The 26,347-nt window shown below is 42.5% G+C and overlaps 1 protein-coding gene across 3 annotated transcripts in view; it reads right to left on the reverse strand.

The window, feature by feature from the left end:
• Positions 1 to 20,378, reverse strand: part of HOOK3 (hook microtubule tethering protein 3) — a 112,290-nt gene extending 91,912 nt beyond the window's left edge. Inside the window, exons 1-3 of one of the 3 annotated variants that reach the window (XM_073551340.1) lie at positions 20,028 to 20,377; positions 7,293 to 7,378; positions 4,114 to 4,186 (exon numbers count right to left, since the gene is read on the reverse strand). In XM_073551340.1, coding sequence (XP_073407441.1) covers positions 4,114 to 4,186; positions 7,293 to 7,378; positions 20,028 to 20,084 — 216 coding nt within the window. In that variant the 5' untranslated portion in view covers positions 20,085 to 20,377. Of the gene's footprint in view, positions 1 to 4,113; positions 4,187 to 7,292; positions 7,379 to 19,890; positions 19,926 to 20,027 lie in introns of those variants that run through there. The other 2 variants (XM_073551342.1, XM_073551341.1) reach the window with 2 other exon arrangements.
• Between the last annotated feature and the right edge of the window lie 5,969 nt (positions 20,379 to 26,347).

Here is a 26,347-nt window from a genome sequence, read left to right on the forward strand (position 1 = left end):
CCTCTCCAAAACGGAAATTCTCCTCCCGCCGTCTACTAACCTCCCTAAATCTGACATTTCCCTCTCTGTGGGTGGCACCACAATAACACCCTTAAGCAGGCGCGCTTGTCTGGGTGTTATGGTTGACACCAATCTCTCCTTCACATCCCATATACAATCTCTTGCCTGCTCTTGCCATTTACACATAAAGAACATCTCTAAAATTCGCTCTTTTCTCACCATGGAAGCAACAAAAACACTCACTGTAGCATTGATCCACTCCTGCCTGGATTACTGCAACGCTCTATTAATTGGCCTCCCCGTTACTCGACTATCCCCTCTCCAGTCCATACTTAATGCAGCAGCCAGGGTCATCTATCTGGCTAATCGGTACTCGGACACGTCCGCTCTTCGCCAGTCCTTACATTGACTGCCCATTTATTATAGGATCCAATTCAAAGTACTTGTTCTCACCCACAAAGCTCTCCACAGTGCAGCACCCCCCTACATCTCCTCCCTCATTTTTGTCTATCGGCCTCACTGACTGCTGCGCTCTGCAGACGACTTTCGACTAATCTCTGCACTAATCCGTACCTCCAACTCCAAGACTTCTCCCGCGCTGTGCCAATCTTCTGGAATGCTCTACCCTAAGAAATTAGGACTATCCACAATTTGCATAGTTTCAGGTGCTCCCTCAAAACACATTTGTTCAGAGCGGCCTATCACGTTCACTAATCAAAGTCATTATATGTGTAAGTGTGCATGTGTAGCCCATTCACTATCTCCATCCATCCCTCACGCCCTCAAGATGGCTGGACCATCATTGTAAATACACAATTGTAAATACACACCTGTACTTTGCATCTCCCCACCTCATTGTAGATTCTAAGCTCTCACGAGCAGGGTAGTCTTATTTTGCTTTAATTATTGCATTGTTAACGTTACTTATGACTTGTGTTTTGAAACTGTTAAACTGTAAAGCGCTGCGGAATATGTTGGTGCTATATAAAAATTAATTAATTATTATTATTATATGAGGGGGCTGGTGGAGACACTCCATGTATCCTCCCCTCACATTTTTGACTCTACACAAAATAACCGTGCCTGGACCTTCACCGCCGCAGCCCTGATACTTTCCAATGGATGAAGTCACCATCTCGCTCCTGTTGTCGCTGTTCCTTCAGTTTAATAGATCATGTGTAGATCAGTGCAGTCACCAACAAAATGGCGCTGACTGCGATTCTAGGCTTTATTCTGTATTGAGCCCTATATGGGGCCATTATACTGTTTGGAGCACTATATGGGGCACCTTATACTGTGGAGCACTATATGGGGAACTAAAAATCGTGCTGCTGTAAGTCCTTGGTGACAATGTCTACTTGTCAGTATCACTTTACAGTCACTAACAAAATGGCTCTGGACTGTGATCCTAAACTTCATCCTTTATTATCCTGTTGCAAACACCCAAAAGGGGAGGAGAGGAGACCCTGCCCATATATACTGCACTCTTAATGTGAGCTAGTTGCACAGTAGGTTTTCATGGAAAATGTCAGCAGATGCTCTCCCTAGTGTTTATAAGTGGAAATATCAAATATTTTAGTTATTTTATCATATTTTACTTAAAAATAAATGATATTTAAAAAAATACCTCCACGGTCTATTTACACTTTCATGACCATGTTTAAAATTCTGACCAGTGTCACTTTATGAGGTAATAACTCTAAAGCGTCAATGGTTCCCACAGATTCTGAGACTGTTTTTTGTGACATTGTACTTCATGATAGTGGTAACATTTGTTCGATATGACTTGATTTTTTTTTTGTCCCACAAATAAAAGCGAAAATTAAGAAAAATTTCAAACTCTTAATTTTTATGCTCTTAAATCAGAGTTATGTGACACAAAATAGTTAATAAATAACATTGCCCACAGGTCTACCTTATATCAGCACAAACAATTTTTTGGTTAGGACATTATTGAAGGTTAAAAGTTGGCCAGCAATTTCTCATTTTTACAACAAAATTTAGAAAATCATTGTTTTTTTTAGGGACCACCTCATATTTGAAGTGACTTTGAGGGGCCTATATGACAGAAAATACCCAAAAGTGACCACATTCTAAAAACTGAACCTCTCATGGTACTCAAAACTAGAGTTGAGCTAATATGTTTGGAGTCTGTCACCGAATCGGAATTTGCCACCGTATCGGAATTTGCCAAATGTGTACCCTACTTGTGCAGAATTTTAGGTTTGATGAGCTGTTCCGAACTATTCGCTCATTTCTACTTCCATTGACTCAAATGGCGTCTGTCTGTGTTCGGCGAATAATGCAAAAACAATATTTGCCGCCGATCGTAGTCGGAACTGAAGTTTGAAAAATTCGCTCAACTCTACTCAAAACCACATTCAAGAAGTTTAATAACCTTTCAAGTGCTGAACAGTGACTGCAGCTCTGGGAGTAACTGGAGTAGAATACATTAGATAACAGCAGAACAGTGGCAGCAGCACTGGGTTTAACTGGAGTACAATACATTAGGTAAAAGCAGAACAGTAACTGCAGCTCTGGGAGTAACTGGAGTACAATACATTAGATAACAGCAGAACAGTGACTGCAGCTCTGGCTGTAACAGGAGTATAATACACTAGATGGTGGCCCGATTCTATCGCATTGGGTATTCTAGGGTCTCTGTTAAAATAAAAAATTGTTATATACTCACCTTCCGACGGCCCCCGGACTCTGTCCCACCTCTCACCACGTTCCCGGCATCTTCCGGTCCCAGTAATGCTTAGCGAGAAGGGCCGGAGATGACGTCACTCTCACGTGAGCGCGATGTCATCAGCGGTGTTTCGCGCAAAGCATTACTGGGACCGGAAGATGCCGGGAGCATGGAGAGGAGAGAGAGTCCGGGGGCCGTCGGAAGGTGATTATATAACTTTTTTTATTTTAACAGAGACTCTAGAATACCCAATGCGATAGAATCAGGCCACCATCTTGTACTATATATACACCGTAAAATTCGATCTAGTGGCGCAGAAACCAGATAATGGAGCCTGGGACAAAAATAGTTCCATGCAACAATATCCTTAGGCTATGTGCACATGCACACGCTGCGGATTCACCTGCGGGTATTTCCGCGCCGATCCGCAGGTAAAACCGCAGGTAAAGTGACCTGCGGTTTATCTGCGGTTTTACACCTCTACTATGTTAAAGGTGTGAAACCGCTGTGGAATCCGCCCAAAGAATTGCAGCAAAACCGCGTGGAAAAAAAACGCAGCGTGAGCACAGCGGATTTGTAATGCCATAGGCTAACATGGTACTGTACCATGTCTGCGGAACTGCTGCGGTTCCGCAGGGCCAAAAACGCTGCGGAAACGCAGCAGAATCCGCAGCGTGTGCACATAGCCTTAAACAAAACGTATCCTCTGTTTGGGTCGACGTAGGATAATTCTGATCAAAATTAGTATTAGCTTCTTCACAATTATTGGCCAGTTTAAACATTTGATACCAGTAATCGCCCAATGGGTGACGGAATAATTTAAGGCGGCATAAAAAGTATTGTTATAGTCATTGCAGCTCACCGTGTAAAAGAGGGGATGTGCTCCAGACAACAAGATGCTGTATGGGGACAGACTGCTCATACTAATGGCCATTCTGTGTACATCAGTGCTTGGACTGTGTAAACAATCCGGTAAACGAGCGCCAAATTACCGTAATTCTAACTAGTGGGTCAGTGTCGCTAGTGAGCCAAGATTGGCCCAATTGAACGCACCTGGACAGTGAAATCCTAACCATGCACTTATAATGTGTGTGTGCATGGGTATAGAAGAAATGATGTATATTTATATTCTATATACATATTATATACACACACAGTTCGTTGCTGAATCATGAAAACTGTCATCACACATATTGAAAAGTCTGTTATTTCTCAATTTTAGGCCAAAAAATCTCCTTTTTGTAAAGTACTCTTTAATATTGGCACGTAGTTATTGTATAATTTAGTATAGCACAGCGTGGCATCAGACAAGCGGTGAATATAAGATTACTTTTCAAGATGTTCTCTGTTAGTACCATGACAAACATCCGTGTAATGTGGGGAAGAGGTAGCACAAACACACATTCTACAAAAAACTGTACCTTCAGCCTCCAATTGTCTCCCACATCAGTTTTTATCCTGTTTAGCCAGTTCTCATCGAAGTAGGTAGGTTCGCTGTAAAAGAAAACAAATTGCATACCACAAAATATTCTACTAAAGGATGGGAACAAAAAAGTGGCATCTTTATAGCGATAACAGATTATAAAAAAAAAAGATTTTTTTTAATTCCGCAGATTAAATTATAGTACTCACAAATTATTTATCAGAAATAAAGTCACAGAAATCATGTATGATACATGATGAAGTTCAAGCGGGGCCAGCATCATCACCCGATGCACCGGGGCAAGGGTCGGGGTCCTAAGCGAGAGGGGGGCCCACTCACCATCAGGGACACAGACACGCGCTCTGTGGCCCCTTCCAACCCCCTTGCTTTAAACTGTTGGAAATACTCACCTCCCCTCGTTCCCCACTTGCCACAGGTCCAGTCCCTTCCACGTCTTCTGACTCTCTGACATCTCAGGGCAGAGGATGCGATGACATCACTACAGCGAACCCTCTGTACTAAGTGGTGCAGAGTCAGAATAGGCTGAAGACACTGGAGATGAGGAGACCGGAGCTGCAGTTTGTGGTAAAGGAGAGGCAAGTATTTGAGTACTGTATTTTTTATGCATGGTGCCCATTATTCTGTATGGAGAATTATATGGAGCATTGTATATGGAGCATTGCTCATTCTGTACAGAGCATTATGTGGAGCCTATTATTCTGTATGGAGAATTATATGAGGCCCATTATTCTGCATGGAGCAATACATTGGGCACATTATTCTGTATGAAGCATTATACTGGGCTCATTATACTGTATGGAGCAATATATGGGGCTCATTATACTGTATGAAGCAATATGAGGCCCATCGTACTGTATGAACAGACTATGTGGTGTCCATAATACTGTATGGAGGACTATACTGTCCGGTCTAAAATGAAAACTTTTGAATCCCCCCCAGGGCATGCACTGTACGCTGCGAGAATTCACCAGTTTCTGAGCTATTGTATAATTTACAATAGATATCACACAAGAAATGTAGGTATAGTACAAAGCCAAAGACTTCTTACTTTACATATCTATGCATCATGAATCATGGAAAGTGTTAAAGGGGTCCACTGAGACTCTTTTGCCCAGGGCCCAAGAAAACCGGGAGGCTGCCCTGAGTCCAGGCATAGGTTGCACTACAGTATTTCATATTCTTACCAAACAGCAATGGTTATAAATGAATAATGGCCCAAAAATAGACAACATATACAATGTTGGCATCAAAGTCAAACATACCTACAGGCAAACCTAAATACATCCCCTAGCAAAAATAATTTTCTGTAATCTAAGGCAGGCCAAACATCATCTGTTAAACAATTATTAAGCAAATATATCTCTCCCAACCATACACATGTTTGCTTGGCTCAGCTGTGCGTGCATGTGTTCTGTGTAGAAAGAAGGGAGTAAGCGGCTGCCAAGTGTCCCTGGCGGCAGCTTAACTCTGGGAAAAAAAAACAATTAGGTAGTTGAAATCCAACTGCCTGATCCTTATCGTCCTGAAACATCTGACAGGGGAAAAGTCAGGAGACCCCACCATACAAATTAGATGGTTGTTTGATCCTACTTAAATTATCTGGTTTGGTAGATGTACACCAAATGTGTATAGATAGCTTAAATATCTTTTGTTGATCTCTCAGATCTGAAATCAAGTTCCCGGCCTACATTTTCATGTCTCCTCCACAGATGTTATTGGCTTCTTGTTTCTAACGTTCTTCTGCAAATTGTGATGCAGTTTGTGGTCATTAGTGGCCCCCTCCATTATCACAGTGAGCTAAGGCTTCAGTTGTCACCTAGTAGATAACAGGAAATTTCTTAATTCCTACATTATTTTATGCAAACGAATCTGAGGCCTCCATTTAATGGAATCTGTCAGAAGGTTTTTTTCTATGTAATTTGAGAGCATGATGAGGGAGGGGGCAGAGTCTGATTCCAGCGATGTGTCACTTAGGCTGGGTTCACATTAGCGTTTGAGTCCGAGGCATATCATCCGCAAACGCATGCAAAACGCATGTTTCCGTGTTTTTTATGTGCATCATCTTACGCATGATGGAAAAACACCACTGCGTGCGCATGCGTTTGCGAGGTTTATGAGCATGCGTTTGATATGACATCAGGCAAAAATGGGCGTCTCATGGGAGTTCTATTTACATTTCGAAGAACGCATGCGTATCGAACGCAAGCGTACGCATGTCCTTGCGTACCAATACGTTCCCATAGACAGTAATGAGGTTTTTTTTAAGCACTCATCCGCATGCCTGCGCATATTTGATGGATTTTTGACGCCTCAAAAAATGCAACATGTTGCGTTTGCCGGACACGGCCACACACTGCGAAGCAATGCATGTCCCTGCGTACACCATGTCAAATATATGTACGCATGACATGCAGATTGCTGCGGATGAAACGCTGCGCACACAGACGCAAATGTGAAACCAGCCTTACTGGGCTGTTTGTTGAAGTTTCAATACAATCCTTGTTTTATCAGCAAGAGAACATCACTGTCGGAGTAAGCAAAAACCTACTGACCTTTTCCTTTTAACACCTACAGACAATTTGTAAGGAAATCTTGCTTTTACCTCTGCAGGACAGGTTTTAAGAAACATGCATGATTCTGTTTAAGCTTTCTTGGCATACAACATGGAGTACTCCTACTGGCTTCCTTACCATGAGTATACTTCTAGTAAGTAGGGATGAGCGGACCTGTGGAAATTAGGGTTCTGCTGCCCTACTGAACTTTAACCTAAAGTTCAGGTACCAGAACTGTACCTGAACCAATTGAAATCAATAGGGACCCGATATTTGGAGCTGGGAAAATCTCTCCAATGAAGCAGACTTTCAGGAGACGCCTGTGTTCAGAGTTCAGTCCAGTACGAACTCCAAACATTAACATTCAGGTTTGCTCATCTCTAGTAGTAGGTGAAACCAAAGCATTAAATCTAGGAAAACTGTCTCCCCAAACAGTCCAAATCTCATACACAATACAGCAGAGTCTTCTAAACCCACCAACTACATTATATGTAAGGGGTTCACTTGACAGATGATGTTGGGGGAAAGAAAGGTAACCAACAGTCAGGGAATATAGGTGTAAACTAGTCATAGATTCGGATAATATACAAATGTGTCAACTTACATTTTCTGAAGGACCATAGCCATTGCAACCCCACTGGTAAGGTCTTCTACGGTTTTACATGGTGCATCTACATGAAACGTCTGTATCTGAAAATGTAAAAATGGACAGATCATGAAAAGCGCAAAAGGAAAGTTAACGTTGAAATTCATAATATATATACACACACAGTGCCGTGAAAATTAATTGGGACAAAGTATTTTATTTAAGTAAAATCGTAAGTTGGTTACCAGTCAGTGATTCAAACCAGTTTTAATTGCTTTGAACAGGCACTCACACCTCCTCAAAGAAGTTAAAACTGGTTTGAATCACTGACTGGTAACCAACTTACGATTTTACTTAAAAAAAAATGCTTTGTCCCAATTAAAATTTCACAGCACTAATTATATATATATATATATATATATATATATATATATATATATATATATATATAATCACACATACAAATACAAACATATACACACACAAAAAAATAAACAGATTTCAGTAAACAAAATGATTAAGAATGAAGCTATCAATTATACAGAATTGTTCAAGAAGAAGTGTCACCAGCATTGCATGATGCACTTTTAGTGTCACAGGAGCTTATGTAGGCCCAACCTTGGAAGAATGAATGGCCAAGCCAGCGCAGTCCGTACATTTCCCCACACACCTTTGCTCAACAACATAACGGTTGACTATGTGCAGAGTTTGGCCATAGATGTACCATATTTGACAACTAAAGTGTCTCTGGCAGATATCACTTGTTAAAGACACTTTTTTGAGAATTGTATTAAAAAATAAAGCAGACAATTATTGATTACAGTTGAGACCGGGCTATACTGACATAACCTCCTAAGTGTGCGCCGTCAGTGGGTTTCACCAAAGACACGTGAACATGTGTATGTATGTACAGAAGTAGATGCCTTGTGAAATTCCCATTATACAGCCATAAAGTAGTAAACAAAAAATAAACTTCCCTTCCGCCTATGAAATTTACACCAGCTCTCACACACACCCAATATTAAGCATTCTGCGCAATGAACGCATTTTCCATAGGCACCAGAGACTTGGATGACTATAAATCAAGGGGCAGACACAATGGGCACACTTTGGTATCAGTATTGATGGGAGAAGTAAAAGTAATCCTTTTTTTTCAGGTAAAATGAGAAAAAAGAGGAAATGCTGCATATTTTTCTGATTCTGACCTTTTTCGGATAATTATTATCTACATGTAGAATTAAATATGATCCGATGGGCACTCGCCCCTTCCCTACAAGAAAAAAAACTGGGCAGACTAAAAAATACAAAGGAAAAAAAAAATATCCCATCTATAATGCAGGTGAGGTCTTGCAGGGCATTAAAGGGGGTTTCCCATGAACAAAGTACACTTGAATTCATGTATTTAGGAGTAATAATAAACGCCACAATTTGAGGTGATAACAAAATGTTCCTGGAAAAAATGGATACAGACATTGCAACATGTGCCACAGCTGATTCTTTCTGTGAGGTAAAACATTTGCTGCTTGTTTTTAAAACAGATTACCTCACAGAAAGGAGCAGCTGCAATCCCATACTGTAATGTCTGTATACTCGTTGCTTCCTCAGCACAGGAACATGTTGTTTTTGTTTTTAAACATATCCAATTGTGGAACCTCTTATTATTCCATGATCTGTTAATTAAAATGTAATTTGTTCATGGGAAAATCCGTTTAATAGGCAAAACACTGCCAGGCTTGAAAGAGTGAAGATCTAAAATAGCGCAGTTCACCAGTAAACAAGCACACGCTTCCATTCATGTGCGCAGGTCTAATTTTCAAGGATAACTGCAGAAAGGGTATTCCTAAAAATTCGTAATACACAGAATTTTTTTTTTTTTTTTTTCAGGCAAATTAAAAGTTAGAATGTAAAAATACTACCGAGTAAAGCAACAGCAATAGTGAAGAAATATCCTTACTTGTACAAGTGCAAGAAAATATAATATACGGTACTCCTCAACTCCCAGTGAATACCGTCCCCAGAAAGGACATCTCGTCCATGACTGTGCAGCTGAACTATTTCCCCAGCTCCTTGTAATGTGACAACTATGAATTTCTGGGACGGTCATCAGCTGGGTGATTGCCAGCACACGGCATGCCTTGCTGACATTAACATTGGCTACCTTACACAGGCCTTGAACTTTAGGGCTTGGTGGTAAACTGCAGAGCTGACAGGGAGACTTACTGAATACATGCACAGGTCAAGATATTCACTGGTATTGATCAGGATTCTACAGAGAATCAAACCATTATTCACATTAATATCAGGAGCAATGTGTAACCCACACTATGGGGAGCCCCAAACCCTCAGCTTAGTAGGAGGACTGGACATTAATGTCTTTCCCTACACACGACATATATTCTATGGATATACACATTGTGGCAGCCGGTCTGCTCTCTCAGCTGCTCCCCAAGGTAGGCACAGGAACACTTGATGTTAAAGTCTCTGGGTGGTTTATTACTTCATAAACCATCAAGACAAAATAGTAACATAAAACAGCCTTTCTGGCACAACTGAAAATAAAACAGTCCATGGTTTCATTTTGATCACTGTGATAGACCCTACACAGTGATCAAAAAAAAAAAAAAAAAAAAACACTAAATCAAACCCCCCTTTATTACCCCCTTAGTTAGGCAAAAATAATAAAATAAAAAAAAGTATTTCAATTTTTCCACTATGGTTAGGGTTGGCCTAAAGTTAGGATTAAGGTTGGCCTAATAAAGTTAGGGTTGTGGTTAGGGTTGTGGCTAGGTTTGTGGTTAGGGTTGGGATTACGGTTAGGGGTGTGTTGGGGTTATGGTTGGAGTTAGAATTGGGGGGTTTCCACTGTTTAGGTATATCAGAGGGTCTACAAACGTGACATGGCACGGCCATTAATTCCAGCCAATTTTGTGTTCAAAAAGTCAAACAGTGCTCCCTCCCCCACATACGGGGTATTGGCATGCTCAGGAGAAATTGCACAACAAATTTTGTGATCCATTTTCTCCTGATACCCTTGTGAAAATTAAAAAAAATGGTTCCAGAGTAAAAAATTGTGAAAAAAAGTTAAATGTTCATTGCTTTAGTTCCTGTGAAGCACCTGAAGGGTTAATAAACTTCCTGATTGTAGTTTTGAGCACCTTGAGGGGTGCAGTTTTTAGAATGGTGTCACTTATGGGTATTTTCTGTCATTTTGACCCCCCAAACTCACTTCAAATGTGCGGTAGTTCCTAAAAAACGCTTTTGTAAATTTTGCTGGAAAAATTAGAAATCGCTGGTCAACTTTTAACCCTTATTACGTCCAAACAAATAAATTGGTTCCAAAATTGAGCTGATGTAAAGTAAACATGTGGGAAATGTTATTTATTATCTATTTTGTGTGACATATCTCTCTGATTTAAGGGCACACAAATTAAAAGTTTAAAAAATTGCCAAATTTTTGCCAAATTTCCATTGTTCTCATAAATAAACGCTTCTCATACCGAATAAATTTTACCACTAACATGAAGTACAATATATCACAATAAAACTTCAGAATCAGTCGGATCTGTTGAAGCGTTCTAAAGCTATAACCTCATAAATTGACAATGGTCAGAATTGAAAAAATTAGCTTAGTCATTAAGCTGCAAATTGGCTCTGTCACTAAGGGGTTAACCTCCCAACTACACCCTTGAGGTGGAGATATGGTGAGTAGGCGTCCAGCCCATCTCTGACACCTACTCACCATGAAACCCAGACCCTAGAAATGACTGATTTACTCTCAGCACACATCATGGTGGAGGGAAACTTATGGCTTTCACATCACGCAGGATAACAACCTTCGCCACACATCTCCCCTCACATACAGTGCCAGTGACCCTGTCACAACATATAACAGTGGACTTGTAATTTTGAATGGCATCTAAACGACATAAGTAATTGGTCGGGTGTTGAAATGCATTTATCAACCTGCACGACCAATTACTGCATCCCAAAACCACAGCACATTGTGGTGACATGCAGATTTCATGTGTCAACAAAGACTTAGTACACTGAGAAGCGATCTTATCAACCACATAGCGATGCAGCAACGATCCCTACCAAGTCGTATCGTTGTCGCATCACTATGTGTGACGGGGCCTTTAGGGAAACCCGGCATGTAGAAAATGGCATCTAATGTGCAGGCAGAATGATATACAGCAGGAGGAGCAGAGCAGATTGATAAACTATTTTTTGGGAAAAGTTTCAGTAAAACTTGCATTGTATTCATTAAAAGCCCTGGTGCTTGTATACATACGAGTCCAGTATTCAGTGACTGACAGTCTCCTCCTGTATGACTTTACATGCAGAGCTAGCTGATAATCACTAGTAGGACCATCCACTGGTCTCAAGTACATAAACACCAGGGATTTCAATGACTAAATTACAAGTTTTACCATACCTATATCTATGCTAAGATGTACACAGATCAGACCGCAGGTACAATGTGACAGGTCCTCTATAGCGGTTTTCTAGGCCCATCAGGGGGACCATTTACCTGTGCAGAGGCCTTCATTTAGCTGTAGGAACCTCAATAAACACAATCCCCGCTTTCCTGCATCTCTCTTACTATGCAATTGTATCATTTGGTTCTGGTCAGAGTTGGCCTACTGATGGGGTCTGTCCTATGGACATTTCCTTTTTGACGTCTACTCGGAACAAGCAAAGAAGAGAATTATCCAAACCGTACAGCACGACTACACGCTCCGGCACCACTGGCAGGAGGGAACGCAGGCAGTGAACCTCTGGTGAAGGCTGGCCCCCCACTTTCTGTAGCTGCCCCTTAAGCTGACAACCCATACTCCTCTTACCGTGTCTAGCCTTCCCCGAGATATCCCATCTAGTAGTGTTCCATCTGCCTATTCCCTGTATAAGGAGGGTTCTACACACATTTATTGCAACTTTCCCAGTGTGATCATCTTCACTTTATGATTAGGTGACTTATCTTTTCCGCTCAGAAACGTCAGCCAATAATTTTGGCTTGTAGCATTAAACAAAGAATAAAAGGCTTGGCTTCCTGCGAAACAATTCGGGTAAACCACAACAACACAAGAAACTTTCCTGCCACATTACAAGGAAAAATAAACAGAGTCTTGAAGGAGGGTCAGTTTCACTTCAACTTTCTCTATATGGTCCGGAAAGCAAATGGGAACTGAGCACTGGACCCATAGCCTATGACCTGCAGGCTCCTCTTAGTATATAAGCAGATTTCGCCAGAGCCGCCAGACAGAAAGCCTGCTGCGATGTCACTGTGGAATTACAGATAAAGGAGGTCCCTTGGAAATGTACCATTTTAATAGCAAATTACCACTTTTACTACTGTGTAAGGAGATCGTAGGCTGCCATACAAAAATATTAAAAAGGCGAAAACCTAACGGGCCTTTTACACATCGCGTCACCGATTTTGTGACGCAACAGCGATATCACTAGCGATCTCGCTACATGTGATACTCACCTCCCCCGCTGGATATCGCTGATCGCGCGAGATCGTCCTGGTCCATTTCTCGTCGTCTGCTTCCTGCTGGCGCCGACGAGCGACTCCATGGACGCGGGCGGAAGATGACATCATCATCGCGTGTGACAGGTAAGTATCGACTGCTGCTATGTCGCTGTGAGATCTGCTTGTTTGGCAGCTCACTAGCGACCATTTAGCGATGCAGCAGCGATCCTGACCGGGTAGTATCGTTGTCGGGATCGCTGCTGCATCGCTAAATGTAACGGGACCTAAGGCCATATCGCAGACCAATAACGCAATGTCCATTTAATACAGAGTCTGGAAAAAAAAAAGGCCCCGCAGACAATTGTGTAATCTTGGCTGAACCCACCAATATAGATGAATACAAGCAACACTCTAATGACTATGGGGGTCTCTCACCTGTCCCGATAGATGACGTCAGGTGACAGAAGGAGCCGGCACATCTTGTTTCTTAAGAAATAAGCCGCCAGCAGAGGTTTCTCAGAGAACAAATAAATGTTCGACCATGCGAGAAATCCCCCGTATGGGTTGGGGGAGATAGCTGCTGGCTAACAATTGGACGATCCATCAGTCAGCTGTCAAACATCTAGTGTGTATGGGGGGCTTAAGGGAAAACCTGTCACCAAGTTTCTCCACCTAATCTAAGAGCAGCATGACGTAGAAACAGAGACCCTGATTCCAACGATGTGTCACTTACTGGGCTGCTGACTGTAGTTTTTTAGAAAATCACAGTTTATCAGCAGATTATCATCAATAGCGCACAAGTAAAACTACTGCTATATAGTCCACCATACTCATTAGATAGATCTGTATAACCCTACCCCTAATTGGCAGCCTTCTTCTGACGCGGTGTACACAGAAACCCGCCAATCAGTGGTGTGGGCAGAGTTCGCTCAGCAGGAGGTAAATCAGTGATTTTATCCAAACATGTTGCCCAGGAGCCCAGCCCTTACATCATGCTGCTCTGAGATTACAGAGCAAAAGCCAGGAGACAGATTCCCTTTAAGGCTACGTTCACATCACGTTTTTTCCACTCATCAGTGGATCCATCAGTACTTACGTCTGAAGCTCTAAAAAATGGGATTCGGACACAGCAGCCATACAGAAACCTAGATATGCACATGATTCCTGCCTCTGAATGTTAACACTGACAACAAACAAAGAGCTGGAAACACAAGAGAACAGAGCTGTAGAACTTCATTTATCTGAATAAATGTGGAAAATTACGAACATTTTATGGACACAATTTCTATATAAGAAATGTAAAATAGAGACACCCATAAAACTATATTAAAGGAAATTTGTCAGCAGCTTTTGCTATGGAATCTGCGAGCAGCAGAGACCTTGATTCCAGTGATGTATTACTTGATGGGCTGCTTGGTGCAGTTTTGGTAAAATCTCCGTTTTCTCTGCTGTGGATATAGCAGTGGTCAGAATGCTGAGCGCTGTATAACACACACACACACATACACACACACGATTGGCAGATTCCTATGTACGCTGTACAATGTCAGCAAGCTGCCAATCAGTAGTGGTGGTGGGGTTACACAGATTAGATGGACTGGCCTGCACATGAGAACTAGTCCTCTGGTGATGATAATCTGTTGATAAAACATTGATTGCATTGAAACTACATCACACAGCCCTGGAATCAGGATCTCTGTCCCCACATTATGTTACTCTCAGATTAAATAGCAAAAACCTGCTGACAAATTCCCTTCAAAGGGAACCTGTCAGCAGGATTGTGCATAGTAACCTACAGACAGTGTCAGGTCGGCGCCGATATACTCATTAAATGATACCTTGGTTGATGAAATCTGTCTTGTGCTTCTTTTTTAATCCTTATGCTTAGTTTTAAGTTAATAATATGCTCGTGTCCTAAGGCACGGTTCCTGCATCTATCAGAACATGATAAAAATTAATGCCCAGGCGCAGCCCACTGCGCCATTTTGTTGTTGATTTTTGTTTCTTTTCAACAGCGCAAGATAATAGGCACTAACTGACGTATGATTGGCGGCAGCTGCGCACTTTTTGATGAAGTGACATGTTTTTTTCAAATACACACATTAGTACATTCACTGTGCAAACTAGAGGGCGTGGCAGTGAGGGATCAGTCACCTGTCAGAAGTCTGCATTATGAATATCTAATCAGAGCACCACATACATGAATCCCACCTAAGGACAAGAGCAAATCATTAACACAAAACTGACAAAGATTACCCAACAACCACAAGACAGACTTTATCAACCAAGGTATCATTGTAATCAGTATAACGGCACCGACCTGACACCGTCTGTAGGTTACTGTGCGCAATCCTGCTGATGAGTTCCATTTAAAGGGAACCTATCACTGGGTTTGACTGATACGAGTTACGGCCACATCTTTCAGGCCTAATGTACAGAATTCGATAATGCTGTATATTTGCCCCCAACCTGACCTGCAAGACAAGAAAAATACCTTTTATTATACTCACCTGCGAGGTGGTCCAAGGGGTGTCGCAGGCCGTTGTCCAGCGCCTCCCTTCTTCTTGCGATGCAGTCTTCTTTCTTGCTTCCTATGCATGACACGTCACCAAGTCATCCTCACAGTCTCCCCGACATTGTGCTCCTGCGCAGGCGTACTTCTCTGCTGTCAAAGGTCCCTGGCGCATGCTCACTGCAGTACTTTCCTTTGCTCTAGTCAGGGCAGAGAAGTACGCCTGCGCAGGATGTCGGGGAGACTGTGCGGATGACTTGGTGACGCATTATGCATAGGAAGCAAGAAAGTGGACGGCATCGCAAGAAGAAGGGAGGCACTGGACAAAGACAAGCGACACTCCTCGCACCGGACTGAAAGGTGGTGGCCTTATATCGGTCAAACCTGGCGACAGGTTCGCTTTAATATGTGATCTGGGTAGGTTCAACTGCTTGGAACACAAGAAATCCAGAAACACTTTTGTATTCATCGTAGACTGGAGTTACATCACATACGTGATCACTCTCTCCTGGGAATAAGAAAACAAACACCCAAATTCTCAAGGAACAGGTACAAGAGTTTTACAAATACCAACTTTGTGTAAATTCACCCTATAAATTACCAATGAGGGAAGGCTCACCTAATCGAAAAACAAATGCCATTTTCCATTAATAATTCTTGGCCCGACTGAACCAACGGCTTCTTAAACTGAGGCAGTGATCCGGGACTCCAGCTTTTCATATGCAGAACTAGAGCACAAGTTTTGAAGCAGTTTTTGACAGAAGGTTTTGAAGCCGATGCAATAAAAAAAAATTCCCTATTAAAAAGTTTCAAATGCTCTATTGATCTCAATGGGAAATCCATATTTCTGTGGCTATCCGCATCAAAATCTGCGTCAGAATGGAAAGTCTTGTAAAAAAAAAAAGCATGGATTCTGATGGGGATATCTCTTGAAAAGAACATAGAATTTTTTTTAGGTAAAAAAAAAAAAAGAAAAAACACCAAAACCGTTGTACTAAAATATTAATCTAGGAAAATGTATGTCAACAAAGTATACAGAGCTAAGAGTCAAACAAGTGCATGTCACTCAAGCACCCGCGAAATTTGGTGAATACCTAAGCATGCAATGCAGCAAACTGGAGCAGCAAGACTTGTGCTAAACACTAATGAGGACTTATTCAATACGATGACCTGTGATCAAATTCTGGGTCGTACCAGTGGGTTCAAAATGGTCACTATACCCTTGGATAAAATCCTTGAGGGCGGTCCTTTCCACTGTTTAGGCACATCAGGGGCTCTCCAAATGCAACATAATTATTCCAGCAAATTTTGCATTCAAAAAGTGAAATGGCGCTCCTTCCCTTCTGAGCCCTGCCGTGTGCCCAAACAGAGGGGCCGAATAATATTGCACGCCTCACTTTTCAGTTTTTGAATTTCCACAAAAATGTAAAAGAACCGATCAATTTCGTTCAACTTCACAATTGTGTCCCACTTGTCATCGATTCTTCACCAAAAATTTACATTTGGTATGTTTATGTTTGAAGCAAGATATGTGGGAAAAAGATGAAACGTTCCAGGGGGCGAATACTTTCGCAAGGCACTGTAACTCACTACCAAAAAAAATAGGTCTCCAAAATTGTGATGATGTAAAGTAGACATGTGGGAAGTGTTATCTGGTAACTATGCTGTGCGATATGACTGATTTAAGGGCATAAAAATTAACATTTTGAAAATTGCAAAATTTTCACCAAATTCTGTTTTTTTTTTCCAAAATAAACGCAAGTCATATCGAAGAAATGCCATGACAAAACAATCCCAGGATAAGTGGGGGGGAGCACGCGAGAGAGAACTTATTAGGTTAAACAAAGCTAGTCGCCCTTTAGTGCCACATGACAAGCACTTGAGTGTGTGTGTGTGTGTGTGGAGACATCACTTTCTGCATTTTTGGGCTCCTTTACGCATTAGAAACACACTTACAACACGTACTTTTTTATCTGTGGAGTTCTGCATATAACACAAGTCTATGGGGAAATTCTGCACAGAAGACTGAGCATTCCTGCAAAAGAAAACGACATGCTGCGGCTTGGAGACCCGCACCGCGGTGTAAAGAAGCAGCACGGGGTTTCTAGTAATCCCCTCCACTGTGCTTGCAGTGAGCATAGCGTCCAGAACACTAGTAATACTGACTGCGGGCACGCAGCCGCACAATCCGAGGCCGTCTCGTACTACCCCTAAGCACACTTTGTACTAGTACCACATACAAACTGCAGTATGATTTCCCTGACAACCAACATTTCATTTAAGGCACACTCACCTCCTGAAAAAAAAAAAAAAAAAAAAAAAAACACGAAACAAAGCGCTACATTGTGTGACCAGCATCTTTAGCAATCTGTAACAATTAGATGGTGTAGGATCAGAGAGGAATTTCTCCACCTTGATTACAAACAGTCATTGACAGTAAAACCTACTACACCATCTCACTGATATACACTGTAACAGCAAAATCAGCACTGCTCCATCCAGCCAGGAATGATGGGGTCACTGGCTCAGGATGTAATAATGGGAGATGGATCCAGAAGGCTCCGTGTCAGACAGAGAGGCTGTGACACAGCTGACCCGTCCTTCACCACATTATTGACATCACAGCCGGCATTGTCTGTCCTATCACCGCCACAATACTAGGTCCCCATGGTAAGACAATGTACAGATAGTAGTGCTGACCTCTGGTGACCCCTCACCTACAATTCCCCCATATACACCAGAGCAAATCCAGCATTAGGGAGGCAGGTATGTGGGAGAGGAAATAAGCCGGCGGACACTTGGATTTCCACATATGCTGCAGACATCGGTACTAATCTGATATTCCCATTGGTCGGAGATGGCCTTTTCTACACACAAATGCACTGTTAAGGTGGCAGGAACCACCTGTATGGATATTCTTAAAGGGAATCTGTCAGCAAGATCAACCCTGCACACCGCATATACAGTATAGGCATTTAGTCTGTAAAATAGAAATAAAAAAAACACCTTCAATTCTTTTATCTGTTGCTGCATTTCCGGGGAATGTGTTTTCACACTTACACAAATGAGGTGTTAAGTGCTTTAGGCATGACAGAGCACTTCCCAAGCCTCTGCCTCTCACCAAGCACCAGCCTCTTTACATATCTCAATGTCCAATTTCTTTGCCTAGTGCCTGAGGTCACACTGACAGTGCGCTATCATTTAAGCTAGAGTCTGTTACTGGGCAGGGAAATAACCTGTTCGGGGCTCTGGCACACCCTAAGCACTGAACACCCTTTTTGCATATAAAATACTAATCATTCAGGAATGCAACAACAGATAAAAGACCTAAAAGTGTCACTGGATTTCAATTTAGAAGACATGAGTGACCATATAGGGATGTTTCTTGATGACAGATTCCTTTTAAGGACAGATAAAACCAGGATTAAAAATACACTTCATCTGAACATGGATTAAAGAAGGGTTATTAAGATTCCCTATCCAAAAGGAAGGGGGCAAAACTTACTGATTCACTGGGGTTCCGACCACTGGGATGAGGGCTCTGGACCCCTACGAAGCAGTACTTTGCAGAGCCCCATCTTGGCTTTATCTGGCAGTCCAATAAACAGTGAATGGAGTGGAAGTCAGCATGAGCAATTCTGTTCTAGAGCAGAGCTCTCCTCATAAACAATCTCAGGGAGCCCTAGAGATCTCCCTGATTCATCCCTTATACCTACAGGGTATAACTTGAAGGGGTGCACTGTCATTATTTTAGTGGAGAGACATTGGGATTCAGAAGGTGCCATCTGAGTTGTGGACATCCACTTAAAGGTGGCTAGTCCCGGACAGCCTCACAGCAACACTTGGAGCTGAAAAGGTCCTAGGAACCTGGCCGCCTCTGTCAGACTGCAGGTGTGGCTGGCAACAGGCACTCAACTACAGAATTAGAAAGACCTCAGTTCTTGAGAACGGAGAGGATCTTTAATAAAAGGCAAAGTGGCTTACTTTACAAGCACTTGACAATTGTACTAATAACCCTTCGATGCCCTCCTGAGTCTATGAGGCCAGGTTCACATTTTTCCTCTGTTCCAAAAACAACAAAATCTCATGAAGGAAACAGCCGCTACTTAGACTACAAACCTGCCCGACGGACCCCACCAAACGGGATTTGCTCTACTTCTGTTATGGAGCCTGTTTAACGAACGCTGAACCTTTCCTTCTGATGCAACCGTGAAGCCAGCTGTGGACCTAGCGGTGCACATTGCATCAGACTTGTGTCAGCAGTAGACGGACGGCGTACCTATAGGCTCCCGGTGTAAGGAAGCCTACTGCACGGTATAAGAGAGTGCATGTGGGTATTAGAACCCAGAGGTGCCCCGTCATAGTCATCGGGATCTGCGCCAGCTGTGGATTCCATCGAAGGATTCACAGTCCGGACCCTTCATTAGTTCTCAGCCCACAATGATGAAACTTTGGGGCAGACTAGGATAGGGACCGGATGCCCGGCCACACCACATACCACCACAGAGGGGCGCTCCACAGTAAACCCTGTGACCCGAGGGATAATACCTATCCTAAGTAACCCTAGTGATTCCGCCATCGTATACCCTTCTCCTATGGGTGGTCTACATGGCGGTCCAGTACGCACTCACATTGCATGGCTTCCAGTACTACAGACTGCCAACCCATAAGGTCCAATCCATTGTGCTGGTGACCTGGATGGAGGTGTCCTCCTTTACTATCTGGGGCCTCCCCATGGTGGGGGAAGGGACAGTCCTTCCACACTTACCCACGTCAACAGACTCTCACACAGATCCACCCGGTCCAGGCTCTCCACGTTTAACATCCTCCTTCCAGTCAGCCCCAGATCACATGTACGGTGTGCAGACAGCGGCTCCGTCCGTGCTGCAGGGAGGGTTCCGGTGCTGTCCCCCTGCTCCGGGCCTGGCTGGGGGATGGGTGGTCGGTCTCCTCCTCCTCCTCTTCCCCTGCTCGCAGTGCTGCCTGTCTGTGGGTGATGCACGGCTGACACCCAGCGCTCACTGCGCACAATCACCGGATATTCCGCAGGCCCGGTGCCCGGTGCAGATGTTACTGGGCAGCCCCTCCCCGGAGAAGAGGCCACGGTGCTGCCAGGCTCTAGTTGTTTTCATAGTCGGTGATTTTTCCTCTTCTGTTTTTATAGGTTTAACAACATAAAATAATCATCACAATCCGATGCAGCGAGGGGCCCCGATGTGAATACACAGAAAAACAGCAATTATAAAACGGGCATCAAAGTGGGCACCGAAGGGCAGTAATGAAAGGGTTAATTGACTTTGGGCCACAGCAAACCCAAGTCCCTCCAGCCTGGCCCAAATGGGTTCTGGGCATCAGAATTGGCATCAAAGTGGGCACACAGCCAATTTTAACCCTTTAAAACACTTGTTCAAATCTGTGAAAATCACCTGTTTGCCCATTTTGATGCCAATTCTGATGCCCAGAACCCATTTGGGCCGGGTTGGAGAGACCTGGGTTTAATGCGGGGCATCACTATCTATGTATTTTTAGTGTGTGATCAGTTGCCCAAATAATTTAACCCCTTAAAAGCATCAGTTACTTAATCACATCTGTGAAAATCTGCTGTTTGCCCACTTTGATGCCAATTCTGATGCCCAGAACCCATTTGGGCCAGGCTGGAGGGACCTGGGTTTCAGGCAGGACATCAATGTCTGTGTAGTCTTTCTGTGTGATCAGTGGCCCAAAGTCATTTAACCCCTTAGGCTGTGTTCACACACAGCGTTTTTTTAGCGGTTTTTACCGCGGTTTTCACTATAAAACCGCTAAAAATAAGCTTCCCAGTCATTTCTATGCATTTTGCACTTTTTGTGCACATTGATGCGTTTTTTACCGTGAAAAAAACGCATCGCGGTAAAAACCGCAGCATGCTCATTAATTTTGCGGATTTTTCCACAGTTTTGGCTTCTTCCATGCGGTTTGAAACCGCTGCGGAAAAAAACGCATCAAAACCGCGCAAAAAACGCGTAAAAACCGCCACGGAAAAATAGGTGCGGTTTCTGGGAAGGGATTCAGGTTTTTGAGCAGAAATTTTCTGCAACGTGTGCACTTAGCCTTAAAGGGAACCTGTCAGCAGGGTTGTGCTTAGTAAGCTACCAACAGTGTCAGGTCGGCGCCGTTATACTGATTACAATGATTCCTTGGTTGATGAAATCCGTCTTCTTCTTTTTAATCCTTATTTTCTGTTTTGTGTTAATGATTTGCTCTTGTCCTTAGGCGGGATTCATGTATGTGGTGCTCTGATTAGGTATTCATAATGCAGACTGCTGACAGGTCACTGATCCCTCACTGCCACGCCCCCTAGTTTACATAATAAATATACTAATGTGAGTATTTGAAAAAAACATGTCACTTCATCAAAAAGTGCGCAGGCGCTGCCAATCACATGTCAGTTAGTGCCTATTATCTTGCGCTGTTGGAAAGAAACAAAAATCACCATCAAAATGGCACCATCTGCGCCATCGCCCGCTGCAGGGTGTCAGCTGATTCTGACAGCTGATTCCCAGCACTTTAACCCCCAAAGGAGATCACAGCATTCCAGGAGCCGACAGAGGGCTGACTGTCCCTCTGCCCTTGGATCGGATACTCCACGGCGTGACACGGGTACTGATCATTGCCATGGTGACCCAATGTAGTCATGACAACATCGGGTCACCAGACCAAGAAAATTTGCTGACCATGACCTACAGTACATGATGAGCAAGTTTGTCTTTCAGTGCAGTACTGACAATTTCTACAGCATGGGGATGCTCCTACATCTATATGCTATAAAAGCGATCAGCCTGCAAAAAAATGATTGTCCCATATTTGGACAAAGTAAGGAAGTTAGAAAACAGTAAAAAACAAAAAATTAAATAATTGTAAAAATATTTAAAAAATAATAATAATAATAAAAAAATCAAAATATATTGTATCACTAAATAAATATGTTAATGAAAAAAAATAAACAATAAAAGTACAAATATTTGATATTGTCTCACTAGTTAACCCCTTTAGTGAACACCATAAAAAACAAGGCAAAAAGCAATGCTTTATCATCATACTGCCGAACAAAAAGTGGAATAAAACGCAATAAAAAAAGACAAATATAAATGAACATGGTACCGCTGAAAGCACCATCTTGTCCTGCAAAAAACGAGCCGCTATACAGCTCCATCAGTGGAAAAATAAAAAAGTTATAGCTCAGAGTAAAGTGATGCAAAAAAAATTCTTTTTTCTTTAAAATAGTTTTTATTGTATAAAAGCGCCAAAACATAAAAAATGATATAAATGATTTATCGCTGTAATCATACTAACCCAAAGAATAAAGCTGCTTTATCAATTTTACCACACGCGGAATGGTATAAACGCCCCACCAAAAGAAATTCCTGAATTGCTGGGTTTTGTTCATTCTGCCTCCTAAAAATCGGAATAGAAAGCGATCAAAAAATGTCATCTGCCTGAAAATGGTCCCAATAAAAACGTCAACTCGTCCCACAAAAAACAAGACCTCACATGGCTTTGTGGCCAAAATATGGAAAAATTATAGCTCTCAAAATGTGATGATGCAAAAACGATTTTTACAATAAAAAGTGTCTTTTAGTGTGTGACAGCTGTCAAAATTTGATATAAATCTGGTATTGCTGTAATCGCTCCGAACCGAAGAATAAAGTCACCTAATCACTTATACTACACGAGGAATGGCGTAAAAAATAAATAAAACCAATTCTTGACCTGCTGTTGATTTTTTTCATTCTGCCTCCCAAAGATCGCAGTAAGGCTCGGCGCACATTTATCCTGTGCTGAGCGCTTACTACAGGGTTTCCGTGTAAATCTCTGACATACATGAATCAGATGGAACCCCCGGCAGAAAATGCCCTATAATGAGGAAGATGGAGGCACTGTGGACGCCGTCTGACCTGTGATCCAGCGGTGTCCATCTTTTTAGGATTGCATAAAAGTAACGGCCACAGTTTTGTGCACTTCTGAAAAGAAAGACACCGCTGGACAGAGGCCATACAGAGTCCAGAGTAACTCTGCTGCCTCATTATATCCCTTGGGGGTTTCATCTGAATCACGTCACTCAGAGATTTAGATAGAACCCCAAAGTAAGGGGTCAGCGTAGAGCGCCGGATAACTGTGATCCCAAATGTTATGTAAAATGTTCCCAATAAAGGCTTCCACTCAATCCACAAAAAAACAAGCCCTCACTCAGGTTTTTCATCTGTTAATGGAAATATAGGCGGCTTCCACGTTACTGGTAGTACACAGGCTCTTGAAAAGCTAAATGGCTCCTCACTCTCTGAAAGAAATTCAGCAAATGCTGTGCTCCCAAATCCAAATGCCCCCTACGTTCTGAGCCCCACAGTATATCTATAGTGTGTCCTGTTGTGAGTTCATTTTTCCCTTCACCATTGAGGTCTGATGAACTCCCTCCTCTGGTGAAGGAAGGTAGTGAGGCTGATTACCAAACACCTGGGCAGCTACATAATGACTGGGTGGCTGGAATTGAGGACTGGATATAAGGCTGCCGCCGCCCTTCTTCCTGGCTGGTGATTTTCCTGCTGGATTCTTGGAGACCAGTCTGATTCCTGCATCTCTAAGCTAAGTTTTTCTGCTCTGCTTTGTAATCTTCAGTTTTGTTTTTGTTTTGCCTTGTTTTTTGGAAGTTCTGCCATCCCCGGCCGGGGGTGAGCTGAATTCCATTTTTGTCTTTGATCTGTTGATCTTTTGCTCTGTCTTCAGAATATACCTGAGTGCTGATATAGTCTTTTGAAGCCTAGCGACTTCAGGGCCTGTTTTTCCTATCAGTCGGTTGGCTCATTTTGATAGGGTTTTTGCGGATGGCAGACAGCAGCTTTCCTATCCTGTCCTATGTAGTTAGCTTGGGCCCCATCATTTGCTCAACCTATCTTTCCATCTGTGTTAGTGTTTTCATCTTGCTTCACCGTCATTATATGTTGGGGGCTGCCTATTGCTTTGGGGTCTGCTCTGGGGCAGTTTAGTTTTTCCCCTTTCTGTCCTTAGGCTATGTAGTTCTCCGGCTGTGATCGAGGGGTCTAGGGCTCCGTAGGAACCCCCCACGGCTACTGCTAGTTGTTGTGGATAGGTTCAGGGGTCTGCAATCCGATAGCTGCCAACCTCTCTGGTTTTTCTGGACTTAGCTGGTATTTTGTTTTTTCCTCCTTCGGTGACTCATCATAACAGTGTCACGTTTGACATTTCTGAAGCGATGAGAGCCCTCCCAACTTATGGGTGCATGTCTCCAGAAGCACGGGCTGGGAATAACATACTGGTCACTACAGAATAATGGTCACTATAACGGTAGTTTGCAATTTTCACTCAGAAACATTCATTGCTGCTTGTTTCTGGAAGATACCCATGGAGTCAAAATCTCACTACACCAGTAGATAAATTCCACAAGGGGTATAATTTCCAAAATGGGGTCACTTGAGGGGGGATTCTGCTCTTCTAGCAATTAGGGGTTTTGTATATGGAGTCCGCAAACTGTTCTAGGAAAATCTACGCTCCAGGAGTCAAATTACACTTCGTTCCTCCCAAGTCTCTCTGTATGACTAAACATTACTGTACAGCCACATAATGGGTATTGCCACATTCTGTAGAAATTGTGGGACAAATTATGGTGCCATTTTTACCCACTTCTTGTGTGAAGATGTAAAATCTGTGGCTAAAGCAACATTTTGGTGGTAAAAATGTAGTTATTTTGTCTTCACTGCACAACGGTATAAAATTCTGTGACACATACATGGTGTCAATATGATCACTGCACCCCTAGATTAATTCATTGAGAGGAGTAGTTTGTAAACTGGGGTCACTTATGGGGGGGTTCTGCTGTTCTGGCACCTCATGGGCTCTTGCAGTGGGTCATGACACCTGCAAACCATAACAGTAAAATCTGGCGCTCCTTGCCTTCTGAGCTTTGCACTGTGCCTGAAAAATATTTCCCGATTACATGTAGGGTATTGGCGCACTCAGGAAAAATTTAACCTCAGTTTGCTGTAAAAAAAATTCCTATTAGCCCTTAGAAAAATTAAAAAGGGCTAAAACAACATTTTAGTGGTAAAAATGTAATTTATTCTTCACCACTCAGTGGTATAAAATTCTGTGAGGCACATGTGGTGTCAGTATGATCACTCGACTCCTAGATGAATTCATCGGGGTGTGTAATTTGTAAAATGTAATATATAGTAGAGATGGTTAGCACTCGACTAAGAAGTTGAATGTACGGTGCTAGTGAGAAGAAACCAATGGTCCTGTAGTAACAAGTTCAGTATAGAATCACTGCACACGTAGAATATGCTGGAAGTGAATGTTTTATTGACTTTGATAAAGCGACAGCTGACGTTTCGGCCTGATAGCGGCCTTTATCACATAGTCGCCCTTTAAGTGGAGTATCAGTGATCACTGGATAAGTAATGTCACTGCTAGGCAATATTTCAAGAGACGTAGTCTGATCAATGTGGCTGGAGATGTAGGTTCCTAAGGAGCCGTGGTCCTGGTAATATCCCAGAGGGTCATTGGTGGCGTAGTGTGGGGTACAGGCACTGCCATGCCTTAGCAGTGGCACCTGCAAACCATAACAGTAAAATCTGGCGCTCTTTCCCTTCTGAGCTTTGCACTGTGACTAAAAAATATTTCCCGATTACATGTAGGGTATTGGCGCACTCAGGAAAAATTGAACCTCACTTTGTTGTAAAAAAAAATTCCTATTAGCCCTTAGAAAAATTAATGGTGCTCCTTCCCTTCCAAGCTCTGCCGTGCGCCTAAACAGTGGTTTTCTCACTGATATTTGGTATCGGCATGCTCAGGAGAATTTACACAAAAAATTTTGGGGTCCATTTTTTGCTGTTACGCTTGTCAAAATTAAAAAAATTGGATCTGATGTAAATTTTTTGTGAAAAAAGTTATATGTTCTTTTAAAAAAAAAAAAAAAAACATTCCAAAATTTCCTGTGAAGCACCTGAAGTGTTAATACACTTCTTAAATGTGGTTTGAGCACCTTTAGGGGTGCAGTTTTTAGAATGGTGTCACTATTGGGTATTTTCCATCATA

This window comes from Dendrobates tinctorius, unplaced genomic scaffold (assembly GCF_039654945.1).
Source record: "Dendrobates tinctorius isolate UK_male_01 unplaced genomic scaffold, ASM3965494v1 ptg000175l, whole genome shotgun sequence".
Lineage (NCBI taxonomy): Eukaryota > Metazoa > Chordata > Amphibia > Anura > Dendrobatidae > Dendrobates > Dendrobates tinctorius.